General features: G+C 45.8%; 1 protein-coding gene across 1 annotated transcript in view; it reads right to left on the reverse strand.

Moving 5' to 3' along the window:
* Positions 1-3359: 3359 nt before the first annotated feature.
* Positions 3360-25718, reverse strand: part of LOC121578762 (potassium voltage-gated channel subfamily B member 1-like) — a 103354-nt gene continuing 80995 nt past the window's right edge. Inside the window, exon 2 of the mRNA XM_041893150.1 lies at positions 3360-5240. Within this exon, the coding sequence (XP_041749084.1) occupies positions 3360-5240 (1881 nt within the window). The remainder of the gene's footprint in view (positions 5241-25718) is intronic.

The raw sequence follows: 25718 nt of genomic DNA on the forward strand, positions 1-25718 counted from the left end.
TTGTTGTGTGTATGTACTGACATGTATGTGTAACTGATAGATGCACACACACATACACTACATGTTCATGTTTTTAAATGTATGTCAATTGTAAAGTATTTTGTCTGTAAAGTCTTTTTATTTATGTGTAGGACCCCAGTAAGACTAGCTGTCACCATTGGCGTCGGCTAATGGGGATCCTAAAAAAATTAATAATAATAATAAATAAATCACTCTCCCCCTTCTTTCTTTCTCTCTCTACCTCCTTCTCTCCCTCCCTCCCTCCCTCCCTCCATCACCCTCCTCTCATCTTTCTCCCCCTCTCCCTCCTCTCTTTCTACCTCCTCTTTATCCCCCCTCATTCTGTTCTCTCTCCCTCCCCCTTCTTTCAACCCCTCCACCGTCTCCCCTCTCTTTGCCCTCTCCGTCTCTCTCTCCCCTCTCTCCCTCACTCTCCCCCCTTTCTCTCCTCCCCCTCCATTCTCTCTCCCTCCTTCTTTCCCTGCCTCCCCTCCTCTCATCTTCCCCTCTTCCTCCTCTCTCTCCCACCCCCTCCATTCTCTCAGTCCTTCTCTCTCCCTCCCTCCCTCCCCCTCCTCTCATCTCTCCCTCTTCCTCCTCACTCTCCCTCCTCTCTCCCACAGACAGGCCGACAGACCGACAGGCAGACCGACAGGCAGACACAGACCGACACACAGACAGGCAGACAGACATAGAGACAGGCAGACAGGCAGACAGGCAGACAGACAGACAGACAGACAGACAGGCAGAGAGGCAGGCAGACAGACAGACAGACAGAGAGAGAGAGAGAGAGAGAGAGAGAGAGAGAGAGAGAGAGAGAGAGAGAGAGAGAGAGAGAGAGAGAGAGAGAGAGAGAGAGAGAGAGAGAGAGAGAGAGAGAGAGAGAGAGAGAGAGAGAGAGAGAGAGAGAGAGAGAGAGAGAGAGAGAGAGAGAGAGAGAGAGAGAGAGAGAGAGAGAGAGAGAGAGAGAGAGAGAGAGAGGCAGGCCGACAGGTAGACAGATAGGCAGGCCGACAGGTAGACAGATAGGCAGGCAGGCAGGCAGTCAAACACAGACTGTTTCAAGTCAATCACAAAAAATTGACCAATATCCTCTTCAGAATTCATTCAAGAATTCATAACAAGGCTCTTAGTTTCTAGAACTGTAAGACCATTGTGTGCAATGGAGGTCAAAAATGCTTTTGGGTCGATTTACTTAAAATGTCATATGCCGGGTCCCCCGGTCACAAATATGTAAAATCTGGGAAGATTAAACCTTTTTAACCGTTCGAAACCTCCCCTATGACCCCCAATTAAGTCACTTCCTGTAATCGAAGGAAGCTGAAATTCAATGTACGGCCTCTTTAACGATGCCCTGAGTTTCTACAGAGGACGGAAGACAGTGTTTTTGTGCAGCTGCAAGGAACTCTAACCCTGACCCTAACCCTAACCTTAACCCTCGCTTCATCTCCACATCTTGTCTCAACCCTTCTGCCGATATCACTCAAAAGCACATTAACTCTAGGTCAGGCTTCAAGTGAGGCCTACCTTTCTGCCATGTAGTGGGGGAAGGGGAAAATTAATTAATTGTTAATTGGATTAAGGTTATGTCTAGGATTAAGACCCTAACCCTAACCCAGCTCATGTCCACTTGCAGCTCAGCCCTAACGCTAACCCTAACTCTAGCTTCCTGTCCACATCCCACCTCAACCCTAAACTGAGCCTTAACCCTAACCCTAACCCTAGCTTTATATCAACTCCCGGCTCAACCCTAACCCTAACCCTCGCGTCATCTCCACATCTTGGCTCAACCCTAACCCTAGCCATTACCCTAACACTAACTTCTTGTCCACATCCCGACTCAACCCTAACTCCAAGAGCTGAGCGAAGATGTGGAGGGTTAGAGTTATGGCTAGGGTTAGGGTTGAGCTGGGATGTGGACATGAAGCTAGGGTTAGGGTTTGGTTTAGAGTTGAGTTTAGAGTTTGCCTGCCTGCCTGTCTGTCTCTCTGTCTGCCTGTGAGTGGAGATGTCTGTCTGAGATAAAGAGAGAGGAGGGAGAAAAAGATAGAAGAGAGGGAGAGGGATAGAGAGACTGTGACACTCATCTTTTCCCATTGATTGCAATGTATTGAGAAACAAGTCAACCCTGTGACACTCATCTTTTCCCATTGACTGCAACGTATTGAGAAAAACATCAACCTTGTAAGACTCATCTTTTCCCATTGACTGCAATGTATTGAGAAGAATTTCAGCCCTGTGACACTCATCTTTTCCCATTGATTGCAATATTAAGAAAAACGTCAACCCTGTGACACTCATCTTTTCCCATCGATTGCAATGTATTGAGAAAAACATCAGCTACTGTGACATTGTACATTTTTGCAAAAACATGCCAGGATGAAGTTTTCAGGCTGATAATGGGCTGATGCTATTTATCCCTTCCCCAGTAGCAACTGTGATTGGATATGAAGCATGACAACCAACCACAACTACACATCTGAAAGAGTATTAAAACATAAAGGTTTATCCTGTTTTTTGTGTGTAAATATCTGGATAAAACACACACAATCAAAAACAACACATAAGTAAACAAACAAAACAACAAAGAATACACTGTACAGAATTGAAAATATGAATCACTCATCACAATATTCACTATCTCATGCCAGGAATGGGGCATGATGGGAATGAGGAAACAGACAGGATATCACAGTGGCTGTGTCCTCTGTAATGGCTGACCCAAACTGTTGTGAAACAAGGATGAAAGTTCACCTCTCAGACAGCATCACAAAATATACCAAAGAAATTATGCTATTTACTTTTTAGAAAAGAAAGGAAAAATAATATACATAAAATGATGTATGCCTGTGTGTGTATGTGTATGTTTATCTGCCTATCATCATGCATACACATATACTCACAGACATACATGCTATATCGCATATAACTAAGGCCAGTTTTGAGGAAGAAAACACTAGGAAATAAACTAAATTTCTCTTAGCACAATGTTGATTTAGTAATGGCTAAATCTACAGTGCATGACCTGATTCTGCAGAGTTATGCGTATCCCCTTCGGACACAGCAATGCACCCTTTTGAATTCTCTCTCTTTCTCAGTCCCACAGTAGCATCTCCCAATGCCTTCAGCAATGTTGCTGCCATCCTGACGGTCTTTGCACTCAAGTAGCAGTCCCAAAAGTTATACTTATTGGCATTTGTTACAAAATAAAAAACCCAGTAGCTGCAGGTTTTTTCAGTGCCTTTTATTCATGCAAGTAGAGGTGCAGTTCCTGGTATGGGTTAGAGCTCATGTTTTTGTATTTGCACCATGTCCTCCTGTTTGGGTTCTTTCTATACTACCCTTTCCCTCCTCCTGCCTCACTTGCTCTCATTATTGGTGTTTGAACAACTCCTCTCTCCCCGGGAGAGCACATTGTTCTCCTGTCCCCCCCCTGGCCTGCCCTCCAAGGGGAACACACTGTTAGCCAGCATGCTCTGGGAGCCCTCCAGGTGGTTGGCTGCAATGTGGTGGCTGCTGTGGGAGCTGAGCTTGGGGCTGGCTTTTCCCAGGAGCCTCTGGGAGGGGTTGGTGCTTGAGCTGTCATGGAGGTGCTCCTCCTCGTCTGTGTCAGCGTCGATGAACTTACTGATGGAAGCGTCGTGGAATGTGAAGACTGTGGGGATCAGGGTCTCATGGGGTGGGGTCCTGCTGCTGGCGGTGGTGTAGAGAGACATCTCAGGACTCATGAGGGAGTGGTCAGAGAGGGCGGAGCTATCTGAAAGGGCCCCACCCCCTGGACCCTGTGCTGAGGAGGAGGAGGGACCCGCGCCCCCGCCTTTGAAGTTGACCTTGAGTGAGCGATTCTTGAGGGGGTTACTGAAGCGCAGGCCATGGGGGCTGTAAGAGAGGCCGCGCTTGGAGCCTTGTCCTCCAGGGAGCTTGGTGGCAGTGTGGGGGCCCTCTATGGCCTCATGCTCTAGGGTGGTCTCAAGCACGGGGTTGGTGCTAACCCTCCCTGGTACACTGGTGCTGGGGCTGTGGGAGAAGCGGGCGCTTTCGGTGAAGTCGGCAGCGCAGCTCATGAAGCTGTCAATGCTGGACATGCTCCTCATGTCTGTGGTTGGGGCAGGCTCCGTGGGGATGCTTCCCATCTCTATTTCGTCTCTCTTCTTGGCTGATTTAGATAAAGGCCCCTTGTCCTTGCTGTTAAGGTTAGGTTGAGATTGGGTCTTGGCCATCTTGTTGTACATCTCCTCCAGTTTCTGAGCGTTGAGGTGCTGAGGGCTGGCAGGACGGGCTTTGTCTGGTGAGCTGGGCTCCAGGGATTTGGCAGAGCCAGTCTCTGAGGTGGTCCGCTTGGGAGTCCCTTTCCTGTGGCTGGGAGACTGGTGGTTGTCCTGCACTTTCCCCATGTTCTCTCCATTATTTTCTACCACTACGTCCATGAGCTCGACGCTGCGTGCGAACGCCTCCTTCATGTTCATGGAAACGATGCTGCCGTTCCTCTTGGCCTTCTCCAGGGCCTCCCGCCTCTTGATGGCCTTCTCCTGCCTCTTCTGCTCTTTGTAGAACTCTGAGAAGTTGTTGACGATGATGGGGATGGGCAGGGCTATCACCAACACTCCAGCTATGCAGCACAGACCCCCAATAATCTTGCCCAGTAAAGTCTTTGGGTAGATGTCCCCATACCCCACCGTAGTCATAGTAATGGTGGCCCACCAGAAGGAGGCCGGGATGCTTTTAAACTTGGTGTCCTCTTCATCCTTCTCAGCGAAGAAGACGAGGCTGGAGAAGATCATGATGCCCATGGCCAAGAAGAGGATGAGCAAGCCCAGCTCGTTGTAGCTCCTCCTCAGGGTGAAGCCCAGAGACTGGAGCCCTGTGGAGTGCCTGGCTAGCTTCAGAATACGCAGAATACGCATAATTCGGAAGATCTGCACCACCCTCCGGACGTTCTGGAACTGTAGAACACTCTTATTGGACTCAGTCAGGAAGATGGTGACGTAGTAGGGTAGGATGGCCAGCAGGTCAATGATGTTCAGCGGACCCTTGAAGAACTTCCACTTGCTTGGTGAGGAGATGAAGCGGAGCAGATACTCCATTGTGAACCAGGCAATGCACACCGCCTCCACGTGAGCCAGCTGAGGGTTGTCTGTCACCTGGCCAAACTCGTCTATGTCCTGCAGCTCCGGGAGGGTGTTCAGAGACAAGGCAATGGTTGACAGCACGATAAAGAGGATGGAGATGATGGCCAGGACCTGTTGAAACACAACCAAGACAACACGCATCAGTCAAACCTCAGTGCAGTGACATATAGAACATTAATGCCAGAGCATTTCAAGACGACTTTTCAAAGATGCTTTAAATATCCTAAGTACGGCTGCAGCAAATAATAACAGTCATTATGTGAAGCTGATGCCTGAAAAATATGATTAATGACCCACTTAGCTCTTTGACTAATTGCCCCTGAACATTATGAAAAGGCTACTGTCATATCAGGACTAGTGGTTTTTAAAGAGAAAAAAATGTCAAAGATAAATATGATCTAGATCGCCTGGTTGAGCATTCAAGTCTGACCAAAAGTATGTTTAGAATGTCAGTGCCAGTCATTTTAAAAACGTGAACCAAAATACTTGTTTCCCTGGTAACCCACTTTCTTTGCCACCAAATGTTGTATTTTCTGTGGATTGTGATTGACAGAACACACACCATGAGACGAGGGTGCACATTGATCCTCAGATAGTGTGTGTGTATTACCAGTGTTCCCTATCACAGTAGGAGGGTGTGATGGCTGTAAGCTGGCTGTCAGCTGCTATCTCTTCAGCTATGAGTTGTGGTGTGTTATATCCCTGCCAAATGTGTGCCCTTGTTCATATCCTTCTTTCTGCCTCTCCTCTCAGTCCCTCCTCATCTGCCTCTCTCCTTCAGACTGACTCCCTCAGACCTATTGTCCTAGTTCTTCTACAAAGCACCTTACAAAGTGAGTGTACTACTAGCAGACTACTAGAGACATAGATTCACAGCACAGTCTGCGACTCCCCTGCATGATGAGAGCATTTGGATCTGTAAGAAGGTCACAGGGCACAGGATGATGAGTACTACATGCTGAGTACATCAGGATCTGGATAAGGTATTGTGGATTAACAGAGTGCATTCAGGGCCATGTGTACCCTGGTCGTGGCACACCTATTATTCCTCTCCCAGCCAGTGTGTGTCAATCTAACACAAGGTCACAGTGGAGGCTGTGTCCTTATCCCTGTCCCAGGTCAGTGTAGTGCAGGATTACTCCCTGGCACTGCTCAGTGTTCATTAAGCTTTAATTAATCCTGGCAGGTGAGGTGCCTGCAAACCTACCCTGGCCTTTAGGGAGAGGCTGGGAAAGTGATATAGAAATTAAAATACATACAGGTTAAAAGTAATGACTAAATGTTCCACCCTTAAATAGAGTTGTGAAATGTTCTTGTTTTAAGTATGATTAGTACTTTCTTAGTAGTGACTAATTATTACACTCCGAAACTGTGTGAAATGTGTTAGAATTATAAGACTACTACCTAGTAATGTGTGAGCGTAGGGCAAGTTGAGATTACATTGTGTTACTATTTAGCAATGTGAGTAGGAGTTAGGCCAGACAACAAAGAAGAAGGAGAACTGTTAGGCTTGGAAGAGAGTATGAAACATGTTGCAGGATATTGTGAGGACGGCGATAATTAAAGAATGCAGCCTGCCGAGCAAGGAGTAGACTATGATAAGAACATGTGTGTGTGTTTGTGTGTGTGTGTGTGTGACCTGATGGTCAGGAGAGCAGAGGATAACCACATGAGCTAAACCCAGGTGTGAGCTTACAAGATGTGTACAGTGGAAAAATACAGCCCGCCTAAAGCGGGGTGGGATTTTTGTATGACGTGTGTGTATAAAAGATGGACTCTGAAATTGTGATAACAGAATTCTCGAATAAAGACGACCTGACTATTGCAGACGGGAGCTCTGTCCGTTTCTTGATCCAAAAGCCTTACAACCTTTTGGGAGACGCACAGAGACACTGAAATAGTTAGTTTATAAATTCTCATAACAGAAAGAGAGAGATAGATAGGGAGAGGCTGAGAGAGAGAGACAAAGAGAGAAAGAGAGACAAAGAGAGTTAGAGACAGTCTGGGCTAAAGCGTTTCAGCATCAGCTCAATGCCCAAGCTAAAAGAGAGTGAATTAAAGGCCAGACAAGAGTTTAAACTCAATCAGGGCCACCCCTAACATGTCCTTCATATAGTCAGGATCCTGAGGGACCAGAGTGATGGATGAAAATCTACAAACACATTAGATCCAAAGTGGATTTGCTCCATTAAAGATTCACTCAACCAATCACCATTAATGACTAAAGTTTCAAGTGTAAACTGCACCTTACATATTTGCAAGGACAAAGTCTATCTGACTTTTGAAAATGCGTCTTTGTATGTCACCGTATCCTTATATTTCCATTGTGTTTATAAGGATACTGTGTAGTGTTTATGGTTCTTGTTTATTGAACTGACACACCTAAACTTACACACATTGGTTGTTAGGCATACTGTACCTCATCCATCACTAAGTGCACATTACGCCTGATATCCAGACATGCAATACTGTAACTCTGCCAGTGGGCCAAACATAAACAACTTTTCACAATGACTTTCCACAACATTCCACACATTTCTACACATAACACACTATATCAAGTGAACGGTAACACACCTTTAAAGGTGTTATACTACTATGAAATAAAACAGAGATATCTGCTTGCCCTGCTGAAAGATTAATCTAACCTACTCTCCGCGTCTAGTCTAGATGTTTATCTCTCACACACACTCACACTCAGTGTTGGGTTACAAAGCAGGGATGGGGAGAGCTCAAGTGTTGGTTAAAACAGACCATGGACCATGTAAAGCCACAGAGCCAGCTCCAGCGCTGCTCCCCACACACTGAGAATCCAGGTAAATTATATCAACTACAATCCAAGCAGCACAGTGTGGTGTGAATGGGAACTGCATGCACTCACATGCTCATCTCTCGGGCTAGTGTGTGTGAGTAGAGTAGCGTACTAGGGAACACAGAGCTCTTGGCTCCTGAGCCCTGGCTCCAAAATGGGCCTTTGAGGAGAGGCAGCTGTAACACTCAGGAAGATGCGCACGGATGGTGGAGTCTCACCTGGACGGGAGTTCGCAAGTGGATGTTGAACTAGACGCGGATGTGATGGTCATGTAGCTAACGTTACCTGACCATCGCTCCAGCTAGCTAGCCTTTGACAGGTTAGTAATAAGGGCCACCAACAAGTAAAGTTAGTAAGTTAGCTAGCTAGCTAACTAGCTAGCTGCCTTCCTTCAATGCTTGGTGGCTTTACTGACCGACAAGACAGGGAACGTATTAAAAGCCACCAAGCATCGAGCTTAAGGCTAAAGCTAGCTAGTTAGCTAGCTATCATATCAAAGAGGTGTGTGTACATGCACACCTGCATGTGTCTGTCTGTCTGTGTGTGTGTGTGTACACTGTCCAAGGATCAGTCAAGACTAGCCAGACCCAGCTAACACGGATTGACATACCAAGTTTTGACCATCACCCTCTCTCTGCCATCAGGTGAGTATGAAGCAATTATCTGCAATTGTCTATATCAGGGAGGGGCAACTCCAGTCCTCGGGGACCTAATTGGTGTTACACTTTTTCCCCAGCCATATTCAGTTGAAGTCGGAAGTTTACATACACTTAGGTTGGAGTAATTAAAACTCGTTTTTCAACCACTCCACAAATTTCTTGTTAACAAACTATAGTTTTGGCAAGTCGGTTAGGACATCTACTTTGTGCATGACACAAGTAATTTTTCCAACAATTGTTAACAGACAGATTATTTCACTTATAATTCACTGTATCACAATTCCAGTGGGTCAGAAGTTTACATACACTAAGTTGACTGTGTCTTTAAACAGCTTGGAAAATTAAAGAAAATGATGTCATGGCTTTAGAAGCTTCTGATAGGCTAATTGACATCATTTGAGTCAATTGGAGGTGTACCTGTGGATGTATTTCAAGGCCTACCTTCAAACTCAGTGCCTCTTTGCTTGACATCATGGGAAAATCAAAATAAATCAGCCAAGACCTCAGAAATTTTTTTGTTGACCTCCACAAGTCTGGTTCATCCTTGGGAGCAATTTCCAAACGCCTGAAGGTACCACTGTCACGCCCTGACTCAGCGGACTCTTATTTGTTGAGTCAGGGTGTGATTTTCTATGTGGTGTATATCTATGTTTGTATTCTAGTATGTGTATTTCTATGTTGGCCGGTGTGGTTCCCAATCAGAGGCAGCTGTCGCTCGTTGTCTCTGATTGGGGACCATACTTAGGCAGCCTATTGGCAATTAGGTGTTGTGGGATCTTGTTCCGTGTGAGGTTTGTTGTGTGTTACCTTTGGACGTCACGTTTCGTTGGTTTATTGTTTTGTCGTTGTTTATTAAGTTTAAAATAAACATGTATGCATATCACGCTGCGCCTTGGTCTGACCCGTCTATGAACGAACGTGACAGAAGATCCCACCAAACACGGACCAAGCAGCGTGCCCAGGAGGACCGAACACCCTGGACACAGGTGGGGAAGATGTGGTCGTGGGAGGAGATATTTGCGGGAAAAGGGCCATGGGCGAAGGTAGATGCCCAGGCAGGAGAGGAGCAACGGCAACACAGAGGACGCCGGTCGAGGAAGAAGCCCGAGAGACAGCCCCAAGAAAATGTTTTGGGGAGCTAAAAGGGTGGTTGGCGGAGCCTAGTGTTAGAGCAGAACCAACTCCCCGTACTCACGCGAGGAAGCGTGTGACTGGGAAGGCTCCGTGTTATGCGGAGCTACATACTGTGTCGCCAGTGTGCCGGCACAGTCCTGTACGTCCTGTGCTAGCACCACGCACGTGCCGTGCGAAGATGGGCATCCAGCCAGGATGGGGTGTGCCGGCTCAACGCTCCCGGTCTCCAGTACGCCTCCTCGGTCCTGCATATCCTGCGCCGGTTCTACGTACTGTATCGCCAGTGCGCGATCACAGCCCTGTGCGTCCTTTGCTAATGCCTCACACATACTGTGCGGAAGTAGGCATCCAGCCAGGACGGGTTATGCCAGCTCTCCGCTTCAGACCTCCAGTCCGCCTCCACAGTCCGGTACGGCCTGTTCCTGCTCCTCGCCCCAAGCCAGTGGTGCGCGTCGCCAGCCCGGCCCGGCCTGTAGATCCCACAACACCTAATTGCCAATAGGCTGCCTAAGTATGGTCCCCAATCAGAGACAACGAGCGACAGCTGCCTCTGATTGGGAACCACACCGGCCAACATAGAAATAAACATACTAGAATATAAACATAGATATACACCACATAGAAAATCACACCCTGACTCAACAAATAAGAGTCCCCTGAGTCAGGGCATGACAGTACCCCCCCAAAGGTGCGGTTTCCGACCGCACGGCCTGTTCCTGCCCCTCGCACCAAGCCAGTGGTGCGCGTCGCCAGCCCGGCCCGGCCTGTTCCCGCTCCTCGCACCAAGGCAGTGGTGCGCGTCGCCAGTCCGGCCCGGCCTGTTCCCGCTCCTCGCACCAAGCCAGTGGTGCGCGTCGCCAGCCCGGCCCGGCCTGTTCCCGCTCCTCGCACCAAGCCAGTGGTGCGCGTCGCCAGTCCGGCCCTGCCTGTTCCCGCTCCTCGCACCAAGCCAGTGGTGCGCGTCGCCAGTCCGGCACGGCCCGTTCCTGCTCCTCGCACCAAGCCAGTGGTGCATGTTCCTAGTCTGGTTCGGCCCGTGCCTTCTCCTCGCACCAAGCCAGTGGTGCATGTTCCTAGTCCGGTTCGGCCTGTGCCTGCTCCTCGCACCAAGCCAGTGGTGCATGTTCCTAGTCCGGTTCGGCCCGTGCCTGCTCCTCGCACCAGACCAGTGGTGAGTGTGTCCAGTCCGGCATGGCCCGTGCCCGTTCCACCGGTGCCTGGTCCGGCACCAGTCAGCAGCTCCAGTCCGGAGCCAGAGCAGTCCGCTCCACCGGTGTCCGATCCAGATCCGGTCAGCGGCTCCACTCCGGAGCCAGAGCGGTCCGCTCCACCGGGGTCCATTCCAGATCCGGTCAGCTGCTCCACTCCGGAGCCAGAGCAGTCCGCTCCACCGGTGCCCAGTCCGGCTCTGGTCAGCGGCTCCACTCCGGAGCCAGAGCAGTCCGCTCCACCGGTGCCTAGTCCAGCTCCGGTCAGCTGCTGCAGTCCGGAGCCTGAGCAGTCCGCTCCACCGGTGCCTGGTCTAGCTCCGGTCAGCGGCTCCAGTCCAGACCCAGACGTCAGCCCCTCTCCATGTTCGGGGTCTCCCACACCAGGGTCCAGACAGGGCTTGGAGTATAGTGGGAGGAAGGAGAGGGGAAGCAGCGCGTCGAGGTCCAGACCAGACCAGGGGCGCAACAGGGAGGCGGAGAATAGGTGGTCGTCACGCCCGGAGCCGGATCCGCCTCCGAGGCGGAATGCCCACCCGGCCCCTACCCTGTTAAGTAAAGGTTGTGCGGTCGGAAACCGCACCTTTGGGGGGGGGGGGGGTACTGTCATGCCCTGACTCAGGGGACTCTTATTTGTTGAGTCAGGGTGTGATTTTCTATGTGGTGTATATCTATGTTTATATTCTAGTATGTTTATTTCTATGTTGGCCGGTGTGGTTCCCAATCAGAGGCAGCTGTCGCTCGTTGTCTCTGATTGGGGACCATACTTAGGCAGCCTATTGGCAATTAGGTGTTGTGGGATCTTGTTCCGTGAGAGATTTGTTGTGTGTTACCTTTGGACGTCACGTTTCGTTGATTTATTGTTTTGTCGTTGTTTATTAAGTTTAAAATAAACATGTATGCATATCACGCTGCGCCTTGGTCTGACCCGTCTATGAACGAACGTGACAACCACGTTCATCTGTACAAACAATACTACGCAAGTATAAACACCATACCGCTCCGGAAGGAGACGCGTTCTGTCTCCTAGAGATGAACGTACTTTGGTGCAAAAAGTGCAAATCAATCCCAGAACAACAGCAAAGGACCTTGTGAAGATGCTGGAGGAAACAGGTACAAAAGTATCTATATCCACAGTAAAACGAGTCCTATATCGACATAATTTTTTAAAATTTTATTTAACCTTTATTTAACCAGGTAAGCCAGTTGAGAACAAGTTCTCATTTACAACTGCGACCTGGCCAAGATAAAGCAAAGCAGTGCAATAAAAAACAACAACACAGAGTTACATATGGGGTAAAACAAAACATAAAGTCAAAAATACAACAGAAAATATATATACAGTGTGTGCAAATGTAGCAAGTTATGCAGGTAAGGCAATAAATAGGCTATAGTGCAAAATAATTACAATTTAGTATTAACACTGGAATGATAGATGTGCAAGAGATCATGTGCAAATAGAGATACTGGGGTGCAAATTAGCAAAATAAATAACAATATAGGGATGAGGTAGTTGGGCGGGCAAATTTCAGATGGGCTGTGTACAGGTGCAGTGATCGGTAAGGTGCTCTGACAACTGATGCTTAAAGTTAGTGAGGGAGATAAGTGTCTCCAGCTTCAGAGAATTTTGCAATTTGTTCCAGTCATTGACAGCAGAGAACTGGAAGGAATGGCGGCCAAAGGAGGTGTTGGCTTTGGGGATGACCAGTGAGATATACCTGCTGGAGCGCATACTACGGGTGGGTGTTGCTATGGTGACCAATGAGCTAAGATAAGGCGGGGATTTGCCTAGCAGTGATTTATAGATGGCCTGGAGCCAGTGGGTTTGGCGACGAATATGTAGTGAGGACCAGCCAACAAGAGCGTACAGGTCACAGTGGTGGGTAGTATATGGGGCTTTGGAGACAAAACGGATGGCACTGTGATAGACTACATCCAATTTGCTGAGTAGAGTGTTGGAGGCTATTTTGTAAATGACATCGCCGAAGTCAAGGATCGGTAGGATAGTCAGTTTTACGAGGGCATGTTTGGCAGCATGAGTGAAGGAGGCTTTGTTGCGAAATAGGAAACCGATTCTAGATTTAACTTTGGATTGGAGATTCTTAATGTGAGTCTGGAAGGAGAGTTTACAGTCTAACCAGACACCTAGGTATTTGTAGTTGTCCACATACTCTAGGTCAGACCCGTAGAGAGTAGTGATTCTAGTCGGGTGGGCGGGTGCCAGCAGCGTTCAATTGAACCTGAAAGGCCGCTCAGCAAGGAAGAAGCCACTGCTCCAAAACCGCAATAAAAAAGCCAGACTACGGTTTGCAACTGCACATGGGGACAAAGATCGTAGTTTTTGGAGAAATGTCCTCTGGTCTGATAAAACAAAAATAGAACTGTTTGGCCATAATGACCATCGTTATGTTTGGAGGAAAAAGGGGGATGCTTGCAAGCAGAAGAACACCATCCAAACCGTGAAGCACGGGGGTGGCAGCATCATGCTGTGGGGGTCCTTTGCTGCAGGAGGGACTGGTGCACTTCACAAAATAGATGGCATCATGAGGAAGGAAGATTATGTGGACATATTGAAGCAACATCTCAAGACATCAGTCAGGAAGTTAAAGCTTGGTCTTCCAAATGGACAATGACCACAAGCATACTTCCAAAGTTGTGGCAAAATGGCTTAAGGACAACTAAGTGAAGGTATTGGAGTGGCCATCACAAAGCCCTGACCTCAATCCTATAGAACATTTGTGGGCAGAATTGAAAAAGCGTGTGCGAGCAAGGAGGCCTACAAACCTGACTCAGTTACACCAGCTCTGTCAGGAGGAATGGGCCAACATTCACCCAACTTATTGTGGGAAGCTTGTGGAAGGCTACCTGAAACATTTGACCCAAGTTAAACAATTTAAAGGCAATGCTACCAAATACTAATTGAGTGTATGTAAACTTCTGACACATTGGGAATGTGATGAAAGAAATAAAAGCTGAAATAAATAATACTCTCTACTATTATTCTGACATTTCACATTCTTAAAATAAAGTGGTGATCCTAACTGACCTAAGACAAGGACTTTTTACTAGGATTAAATGGCAGGAATTGTGAAAAACTGAGTTTAAATGTTTTTGGCTAAGGTGTATGTAAACTTCCGACTTCAACTGTAGCTAACACGCCTGATTAAACTAATTGCATTCTAAACAGAAAACCATGATAAGTTGATTATTGGAGTCAGGTGTGTCACTAATCAGGCCCACGAAGACTGGAGTTGTCCATCCCTGTTCTATATAGTGTAGGTAGCTATAGCGCCCTCAAACTCAACTCTGGACCTCGAAGCCAGTTCCACTACTTAATTTCATTGTTCCCATCTAATCAGGGACTGATTTAGACCTGGGACACCAGGTGGGTGCAATTAATTATCAGGTAGAACAGAAAACCAGCAGGCTCCTGACCTCGTAGGGTAGGAGTTGAATACCCCTGCTATAGCTGGTCCTTCCACCTAATAATGGCAGAGATGAAAGGAGAAGGGCACAGTATGGTATCTGAGCAGATCATCATGAACTTCATGTAATTACATCAGCCAATACAGTAAGTTAAAATCAGCCTTTTTATTGGTCTGGGTGTGCTTCACCAGCATCCTTTCCTGCTTATTGAAAGGCAGACGTAGGCTACACTCTTCAATTGTGAACACGACTATTGATACGACAATTGGCATACTCTCTGAATGTATACAAACCCCCGGTCTGGGGGGCTGAAGATCAATGATCCTCACACTCTCTCTCACTCACACACAGGACCACCCACTGATAGATTAATTATTAATGACTAATTATTACACCTTGAAACTGTGTATAATGTGTGAGTGTAGGACCAGTAAAGGCTATGGCATTGAGCCACTATTTAGCAATGTGAGTAAGAGTCAGGCCAGACAACAAAGACAACTGAGAAACTAAGATAAAGAGGCCTCCCAATTTAGGGAGGGGAGAAACTGTTATGAAAACATGGTGCAGAATATTGTGAGAACGGCAATAACTGAGTAAAGCAGGGAGTAGGATATGTGTGTGTGTGTGTGTATGTATGTGTGTATGCATGTGTGTATATGTGTGTGTGTGTGAACTGAAGGTCAGTAGAGCAGTTTTAGAGTGGAAAACTACAGCCCGCCTACAGAGGGAAGGGATTTCTTTTGTATGACGTATGAGTATAAAAGATGGACTCTGAAATTGTGATGGCAGAATTCTCAATGAATAAATATCTCTGACCATGCAGACCGGGACTCTGGCCGTTACTTAAATCCCAAAAGACTTACAACCTTTTGGGAGACGCACAGAGACACTAAAATAGTTTGTTAAAAAATTCACTTAACACCCACATAAAAAAATACTATGGTCTAAATATTTATATGCTAGAATATTCACTGTAGTGTTTTTGCAGACATAACTGTAGTATATTGTAGTAACACCTGTCTACTAGGGTTAGTTAAAAAGGCACAACTACCAGACGTAGGCTTCATTAAACAGTTACTGTTTAATGAGGTGAACACCTCAACCAGAACATAAGACACCGGTTCGTAACAGGCCACCTATTGAGTTGGGTAAACAGTTCGGAGCAATGCAACGGACCATAAAACACCTTAACAAAATATAAAATATTTATTACAATTGTAACATCTAAACATAAGAGGTTCTAGGCCCATTACAGGGAAACAGTACAGAGGCAGAGAAAGAACAAGCAAAGTTTATTAAAGCTTAGAGGATTAGGTTTGCTTGTTTGACACAGATAAATAACACACATTAACAAGAGTACACCAAAATGACTTCTTAGATGTTACTTCCACTAGATAGCTTTCTGAAATACAGGGTTTCACAGAGATTCAGCTGACCAAGTTCACAAGATGACCAAAAACAGTGAGAAACAATACTGCACTTCTGAATGAACAGTTAACCACTGCATTTACATAAACAATAAATATTTTAGAAATTCAACTGACTTTACTTAAAGACAGTCACCTTTTGGAGGGCGCTGCCATAAACTGCCTGGACCTCAAACCAGCAAAGTCTCTCCAAACAAAATGACCACACCCCAAATATTTATTCAAGACAGCATGATAACAAAATGGCTCAGAAAAATAACACACAAACAAACAAACAAACAAACAAACAAACAAACAACCTTCCATGTACAAAGCTCTCACCTGAACATGACCAAGGGGCGCTTTTATACATTTCCTGCATGTCCTCCCCTAATAAGGGTGCCCAGGGAAACACTGACCAAAACTTGGTTCCCTAGCCTGTCACACAATATTCTTCAGTTACAAGACTGTAACTGATTGAGGTTTAGGGGAGGGTTATGGTGTTGGCCATCAACTGTGGGACTCCAGTTTAAGAGCAGGCTGAGGCAGAGATGCAGTTCAGTTTAAGAGTCTTTATAGATTCAGGTAATGGAGATGATACATGGCAGGGAATGATTGACAGTTGTTGACATGTGACTCGTCTTGAATTGAGACTTGGTTGGCTTTGTATGAAGTATGCTTTATCTAAAAGGAGACACAGAAAGGTGCAAATAATAATGGGCAATAACAGCAATGAACATACATAATGAATTGGCTGTTAATGGCAATAATCAATGACAATATGCCAATGCAATAAGCATATAAAATGGGTAAAGCTTATCATAAATATAGCAGCAGTTAACAATGAATGGCCAGAAAGGGGATGCAATAGCATGCGGCATGGTAAGCTGAAGCCAAAGATTTTATTTATTTATCAATGGCTTCATAGCATAGCATAGCATGGCAAACAAACAAACAATATAAAGCTAACAAAAATAGCTTAGCCATGAAGCAGGCCTAGTTAACATAACAAAGGCAATGTACAAAAAGTGAATTTAAAGAAGAAAAATAATATATATATATATATATTTTTTCCTTTATTATTTTCCCCTAACCCTACCACCCCTCCCCTAATTGGAGTAAACTAATGGACAACAACACTTAGGCTTCTACTTCCATCTTATACATACTATATACATTTTACAGACACAGTATATTTTACAATAGTTATCTTTTGTTTGTTTTTAGTCCCATCATTCAGCTACCCTCAACCCCTCCCATCTATCTCTGAACACCATCCAGTTTTGATTTCTATTTGCCATATATTTTTCAACTGTGCTGTGATGTTTCACAAATGTTCTGAACCTTTCTATTCTCATAGTTTCTAAAGATTGTAAATTAAAGATGTAATTTTTTAAAAAGAGTATTAGTGCAACAATTGTTAACATGCGTTCATTAACACTACAGGTACCAAAGACAACAGGGCCCAGTTACCCAAAAGCATCTTAAGGCTTGTTCTTGTTCTTGTTAAATTCATCGTTAAAACCTTCGTAGGAGCATCATTAAATCTCTGAGCCATTTCCCAAAACCATTGTTATTACCGTTGCACTTGAAAACACTCATAATCTAACGCCTGCCTCAGACCACTCGGAGAAGATGTCGTTAGATGCTTTTTTGCCCTCCCTTGTCACTTTATTCACAGATCTCCGTATTTCTGTGACCGCCGATAACATCAGAACAAAGTTGACTAAAAAAAATGTCAGCTCATGAAACATGGGACGAACACTTTACATGTTGCGTTTATATTTTTGTTCAGTGCATATGAGTTAATATACAGCACCAACTACATAAATATCTGATAGGGTCCATTATCTGCTACCTGGACTGTTGTTTAAGCTCGGATATCAGTTGAACGAACGATACACGGATCTGATATGATATGTATAATTGGATAAGACCCCTGTGACGTTTGTAAAAGGTTTTTACTGTACATTTTACTGTATATTATACAATGTATAATTTTGTTAATATGTGTACATACATATGTGTTATTTCATAGTTTTGATGTCTTCACTATTATTCTACAATGTAAAAATTGTAAAAAATAAAGAAAAACCCTTGAATGAGTAGGTGTGTCCAAACTTTTGACTAGTACTGTATATATATAAAATATACAGTATATATAATAACAACTTTTGCATCCTGCTCAACTTGGATGCTGGATGTAACTCAAGTAGCGGTGCGTGTGTAAAATCACTGGGGAAGCCATGCCAGGAATAATAAGCCATATTACAACCTATGTGTTGTGATGATTGCGTTGTTTGCTCTACAACCTGTTGGTTCATATGCCTTCTGCCGGTGGCAGAATAAATACAACCACACCTTTGTTTCATTACAAAACCAGAGAGCAACATCTGTCCGGTGGAGTCCACAAAGCATATTGCATGTAACAAACAGTTACATGACTTACAGCAGGGGTGTCCAACCTTGTTCCTGGAGAGCTACCCTTCTGTAGGTTTGTGCTCCAACCCCAGTTGTAACTAACCTGGTTCAGGTAATCAACCAGCTAATTATTAGAATCAAGTATGCTACAGTGGCTTACGAAAGTATTCACCCCCCTTGGCATTTTTCCTATTTTGTTGCCTTACAACCTGGAATTAAAATTGATTTTTTGGGGGGGTTGTATCATTTGATTTACACAACATGCCTACCACTTTGAATATGCAAAATATATTTTCTTGTGAAACAAACAGAAAACTCCCAAAGTCAATACTTTGTAGAGCCACCTTTTGCAGCAATTATAGCTGCAAGTCTCTTGGGGTATGTCTCTGGCTTTGACTAGGCCATTCCAAGACATTTCAATCTTTCCCCTTAAACCACTTGAGTGTTGCTTTAGCAGTATGCTTAGGGTCATTGTCCTGCTGGAAGGTGAACCTCTGTCCCAGTCTCAAATCTCTGGAAGACTGAAACAGGTTTCCCTCAAGAATTTCCCTGTATTTAGCGCCGTCCATCATTCCTTCAATTCTGACCAGTTTCCCAGTCTCTGCCGAATAGAAACATCCCCACAGCATGGTGTTCTCGGGGTGATGAGAGGTGTTGGGTTTGCGCCAGACATTTTCCTTGATGGCCAAAAAGCTCAATTTTTGTCTCATCTGACCAGAGTACCTTCTTCCATATGTTTGGGGAGTCTCCCACATGCCTTTTGGCGAACACCAAACGTGTTTGCTTATTTTTTTCTTTAAACAATGGCTTTTTTTCTGGCCACTCTTCCGTAAAGCCCAGCTCTGTGGAGTGTACGGTTTAAAGTGGTCCTATGGACAGATGCTCTAATCTCTGCTGTGGAGCTTTGCAGCTCCTTCAGGGTTATCTTCGGTCTCTTTGTTGCCTCTCTGATTAATGCCCTCCTTGCCTGGTCCATGGGTTTTGGTGGGCGGCCCTCTCTTGGCAGGTTTGTTGTGGTGCCATATTCTTTCCATTTTTTATAATGGATTTAATGGTGCTCCGTGGGATGTTCAAAGTTTCTGATATTTTTTTATAACCCAACCCTGATCTTTAGTTCTCCACAACTTTGTCCCTGACCTGTTTGAAGAGCTCCTTGGTCTTCATGGTGCCGCTTGCTTGGTGGTGCCCCTTGCTTAGTGGTGTTGCAGACTCTGGGGCCTTTCAGAACAGGTGTATATATACTGAGATCATGTTACAGATCATGTGACACTTAGATTGCACACAGGTGGACTTTATTTAACTAACTATGTGACTTCTGAAGGTAATTGGTTGCACCAGATCTTATTTAGGAGCTTCATAGCAAAGGGGGTGAATACATATGCACACACCACTTTTCCATTATTTATTTTTTAGAATTTTTTAAAACAAGTTATCTTTTTCATTTCACTTCATATATTTGGACTATTTTGTGTATGTCCATGACATGAAATCCAAATAAAAATCCATTTAAATTACAGGTTGTAATGCAACAAAATAGGAAAAACGCCAAGGGGGATAAATACTTTTGCAAGGCACTGTAGATTAGGGTTGGAATGAAAACCTACAGGACGGTAGCTCTCCAGGAACAGGGTTGGAGAGCCCTGACCTAAAGCATGGTCAATCAAGTTAATGTTTCAGACATTTTCAGACTATTCAACAACTATTGATTTAGAACACAGGAGAGTTACTGCAAGTTGCAAAGAAAACAGGACCTACCTCCACTATTCCAGCACCATTTCAACTTCAACATTTAAACATCATCATATCACTTATGCTTAGTCTAATGCAGTGATAACAAAAATATTCCCAAAACAATATTTGTAAATTATTTAGTCCAATCAACGTAAGCTAAATATCATGTGGCTGTCCATAGTACTGATTTCTGTGTGTGTGTGTATGTATCTGTGTGTGTGCGTGCATAAGTAGAAAACATGTTGACTAACCCTACTTGTAGAGAAACATCAATGCCATCCTCCTCTCTTTCATGTTGCCGAAACAGTCTACACTGAGTATACAAAGCATTAAGAACACCTGCTCTTTCCATGACATAGACTGACCATGTGAATCCAGGGGCACACTGTATGAATTTATGGTTGGATCAGAATCACTGTTATAATCATTGGTGAGTACGGAGAATTAAGTAAAACCACAAGTCAAAATCCCTATCTCCATCCATGGCTAATTTAGGAAAGGGCCCATTTTTGCTAGCTAGCCACCGGAGGACAACAACACAACGAGATGCAAAAACTCAATTTTTATTTGTCATTGACGTTTAGCTTTTGATGGGATGCGATTGGTGTGAAACCAAATCGCATCACTTGATACTTTTCTTTGGTGCGCCAGGACCATTCACAGTTGAACTCACTCAGTTTAGCTCAACGCTGACTGTTATTGTATAAAAAAAATTATCAAGGGAGGCCAAATGCTCGCTGGCTTCCCTTGCATTCAATGCTACGGGCGGCGTCAATATCATACTCTTTTTTATCAGACAGCATCAGATAGATGGGCAACACATGCAGAGACAGAGGGGCGCTGTTTCTCTCGCATGCTTTCTCTGGTGAGATACATTCAGCCTTTTGCGAATTGAAGAAAAATTATGAAACACAGAAAGACGAAGAAAAAATGACACATTTTTTCTGTTTTCTTGGTCAATTCAAACGTCCATGTGCTCTTTAGTGTCTGTCTTCCTCTGTGTTACAGCCCCTACTGCCTTTGAGGGGAACTCACACTCATCAGATCATGGCTAATGTGGCCTGATGAGCAGACAGGGCTGTAACAGTGGGCCTAATGAAGCGTTGAAACTGACCCTAGGTGTGTGTGTGCTAACTATAGAAGAGCAGCTGAAGCATGACCGCTCCGCCCCTCCAATCTCTCTCCCAGAATACACCTTCCCACTCCAGTCTCGACGCAGTGCCAGTCCCAGCCAGGCAGAGAGGAGATTACGGGGACATGGACTCACTACAGAGAGAAGTCTACCCAGGGCACTCACAGCAAAGCCAACTCCACACTACAGGGGTGCAGGGGTTAAAGTGACTGACTGAGGCAGGGAAGCAGGCAGTGAGGCAGAAACGTGTGAGTTTCCTGGAGGAGGAAGTGTGTGGAGATGGCAGCAGGGTCCCAGAGGATGGTGACTCATGTGGGTCTGGGAGCCAGGCAGAGCCCAGAACAGTATGTGAGAGAGGAGTAGGGTTGAGTAGTGGGAGGTATTCCCTTGGGGACTGAATCATGGTGTGTGTTTGTGTATGTGTAAGGTGGCCATGCGGGGCAGTGGTGATGGAACCACAGGGTTGAATGTGTCTCTGGTGTCTGAGTCTTACGTAAACAGGAAATGAGACGGGCTGTCTCCATGTCCTCACTGTCAGTCTTTAGGAGTGAATGATGAGGTAACAGAGCCAGCTGATCCACTGCCATCCACTAATACATCTGGCCTATATTCACAGAAAATGTATGACACACATTCATTCAAGTGAGGAATAGACACATTCATTCCTGTGCATACCACACACAGTACATGTCTATAAATTCAGTACAATACATACACACACACACATGCAATCTTGACCACACATACTCCTGTTTCAGTAATAGAGTGGCAAGGAGGAGCTCCGCAGACCCTCCGTGTCCGGAAGTAATTTAGCCGTTCAATGTAGTCCTTGGCGCTCTGTAGAGTTGCTATTTTCTCGAGTTTTCTCCAGTCAATTAACTTGTGACATTCCTGGATTACACATTATATCAATAAAGTCTGATATAATCAACAAATCAGGGATTCTTAAAAGATGGGACAATCTCTACTTTTTTTAAACAAATATTTTTCTTAAATATTAATAACATTTTAAATATATGATAGACAGCTATTACACGTAAAGGAACAACATCTTAATTCATTTTTTCGTAATATGCAACTAACTCCATCAGACACCATAAAAGGCATTTCATTTTTACATGTATTGTCCAACAAGTGTTTAAAGGCCTTGATTGTTTAATTCTAACATTAGATTACTAAATTATGTAATACAAATCTCCAAACCTCTTCTTGTTTTATGTTATAGCACTATATAATGCTCCAGGGCTAATTTCGTTAGCATTTTGGCATGTTTTTCTAGATTCAGAACAACATTTATTGTCACGCCCTGGCTCTGGGGACTATGTTATGTTGAGCCAGGGTGTGTAATTCTATGTTTGATTTTCTATGTGGGGCTGAGTGACTCCCAATCAGAGGCAACGAGTGTCAGCTGGGTGTCTCTGATTGGGAGCCATATTTAACTGTCTGTCTTTCACTTTGTGTTTGTGGTTTCTTGTTCATTTCGGTTTGTGTGAAACCGTAGACGTCACGTTTTCGTTTGTGTTTTTGATCGTGTGATCATTTATAGTAATAAAATATGTTCACCTTCAACGCTGCACATTGGTCCTCTATGTTAGACGAGCGTGACAGAAGAAACCACCATAACAGGACCAAGCAGCATGAAGAAGAGAGAGGAAGGACTTGGGAGCAGTTGAGTAGGAGTCTCGACTGGGCCAAGCCAAGAGAAGAGGAGAGAGGTTGGAGTTTGGAGCAGTGGGGTGAGAGTCTGGCGAGAATGATGGAGGCCTGGCCCACGGGGAGGAGAGACCCCCAGAAATTTTTTAGGGGGGGGCTCACGACGTCGGGGCAGCAGGAGGCCGCTATGGAGCGGTCCAGCGGGGTTGCAGAGGAGGCCGCCAGGTTACGGGGGCCACTGGTAGAAGAGGGGATGGAGGGTGTAGAGGCACGGCGAGAGGTACTGGCGTGTGTTGCCAGTCCGGTCCGGCCCGTTCCAGATCCCGGTGTAGAGCCAGTGGTGTGTGTCCCCAGTACGGTCCGGTCTATTCCTGCTCCCCGCACCAAACCTACGGTGTGCGTCGACAGCCCAGCCCGGCCCGTTCCTGCGCTCCGCACCAAGTCTGTGGTGCGCGTCGCCAGCCCAGTCCGGCCCATCCAAGCTTCCCGCACCAAGCCAGTGGTGTGCGTCGTCAGTCCGGCACGGCCCGTGCCTGCTCTCCGCACCAAGTCTATGGTGCGTTTCGTCAGCCCTGTCCGGCCCGTTCCTGCTCTCCGCACCAAGTCTGTGGTGCGCGTCGCCAGCCCGGTCCGGCCCGTCCAAGCTCCCCGCACCGGGTCAGTGGTGCGCGTCGTCAGCCCGGTCCGGCTCCTTCCTGCTCCCCGCACCAAGTCAGGGGTGCGCTTCGTCAGCCCGGTCCGGCCCGTTCCACCTCCACGCATCAAGCCAGGGGTGTGCGTCGTCAGTCCAGCACAACCCGTGCCTGGGTCATGTCCGGAGCCGGATCCGCCGCCGAGGCGGAGTGCCCACCCGGTCCCTCCCCTGTTGTGGTTGTTTGGCGTGGCCGGAGTCCGCGCCTTTGGGGGGGGGTACTGTCACGCCCTGGCTCTGGGGACTATGTTATGTTGAGCCAGGGTGTGTAATTCTATGTTTGATTTTCTATGTGGGGCTGAGTGACTCCCAATCAGAGGCAACGAGTGTCAGCTGGGTGTCTCTGATTGGGAGCCATATTTAACTGTCTGTCTTTCACTTTGTGTTTGTGGTTTCTTGTTCATTTCGGTTTGTGTGAAACCGTAGACGTCACGTTTTCGTTTGTGTTTTTGATCGTGTGATCATTTATAGTAATAAAATATGTTCACCTTCAACGCTGCACATTGGTCCTCTATGTTAGACGAGCGTGACATTTATAAAGCAAACATTATCCCTTAGATCTAGCACAGCAAATACGTCAATAGTTTAAGCATATGTTTCAGAACAGTGATACAAATATTTTTTCAGAAAATTGAAAAATATATATATCATAAGGGGTTTTAAGGGGGTTAGCCATCAGTGATGGAGTTGACAAGCCACTGATGGAGATGACAACAAATCAAACCAAATCAAATGTTATTTGCCACATGCGCCGAATACAACAGGTGTAGACTAGATAGAACTGCCAAAGGGGGTGGAGTTGCAATCTACTGTAGAGACAGCCTGCAGAGCTCTATCATACTATCCAGGTCTGTGCCCAAACAGTTTGAGCTTCTACTTCTAAAAATCCACCTTTCCAGAAATAAGTCTCTCACTGTTGCCGCTTGCTACAGACCCCCCTCAGCCCCCAGCTGTGCCCTGGACACCATATGTGAATTGATTGCCCCCCATTTATCCTCAGAGTTTGTACTGCTTGGTGACCTAAATTGGGATATGCTTAATACCCCAGCCATCCTACAATCCAAGCTAGATGCCCTCAACCTCACGCAAATTATCAACGAACCTACCAGGTACAACCCTAAATCCGTAAACATGGGTACCCTCATAGATATCATCCTGACTAACATACCCTCTAAATACACCTCAGCTGTCTTCAACCAGGATCTCAGCGATCACTGCCTTATTGCCTGCGTCCGTAACGGGTCCGCGGTCAAACGACCACCCCTCATCACTGTCAAACGCTCCCTAAAACACTTTAGCGAGGAGGCCTTCCTAATTGACCTGGCCCAGGTATCCTGGATGGATATAGATCTCATTCCGTCAGTAGAGGATGCCTGGTTGTTCCTTAAAAGTAATTTCCTCTCAATCTTAAATAAACATGCCCCATTCAAAAAATACAGAACTAAGAACCGATATAGCCCCTGGTTCTCCTCAGACTTGACTGCCCTTGACCAGCACAAAAACATCCTGTGGCGTACAGCATTAGCATCAAATAGCCCCCGCGATATGCAACTTTTCAGGGAAGTTAGGAACCAATATACACAAGCAGTCAGGAAAGCAAAGGCTAACTTTTTCAAACAGAAATTTGCATCCTGTAGCACTAACTCCAAAAAGTTTTGGGACACTGTAAAGTCCATGGAGAATAAGAGCACTTCCTCCCAGCTGCCCACTGCACTGAGGCTAGGAAACACTATCACCACCGATAAATCTACAATAATCGAGAATTTCAACAAGCATTTTGCTACAGCTGGCCATGCTTTCCATCTGGCTACCACTAACCCGGCCACCAACTCTGCACCCTCTGCTGCAACTTGCCCATGCCCCCCTGCTTCTCCTTCACACAAATTCAGACAGCTGATGTTTTGAAAGCGCTGCAAAATCTGGACCCCTACAAATCAGCTGGGCTAGACAATCTGGACCCTTTCTTTCTAAAACTAGCCGCCCGAAATTGTCGCTACCCCTATTACTAGTCTGTTCAACCTCTCTTTCATAACGTCTGAGATCCCCAGAGATTGGAAAGCTGCCGCGGTCATCCCCCCTCTTCAAAGGGGGTGACACTCTAGATCCAAATTGCTACAGACCTATATCCATCCTGCCCTGCCTTTCGAAAATATTCGAAAGCCAAGTTAACAAACAGATCATCGACCATTTCGAATACCACCGTACCTTCTCCGCTATGCAATCCGGTTTCCGAGCTGGTCACGGGTGCACTTCAGCCACGCTCAAGGTCCTAAACGATATTATAACCGCGATTGATAATAGACAGTACTGTGCAGC

The sequence above is a fragment of the Coregonus clupeaformis genome, chromosome 12 (assembly GCF_020615455.1).
Source record: "Coregonus clupeaformis isolate EN_2021a chromosome 12, ASM2061545v1, whole genome shotgun sequence".
NCBI lineage: Eukaryota > Metazoa > Chordata > Actinopteri > Salmoniformes > Salmonidae > Coregonus > Coregonus clupeaformis.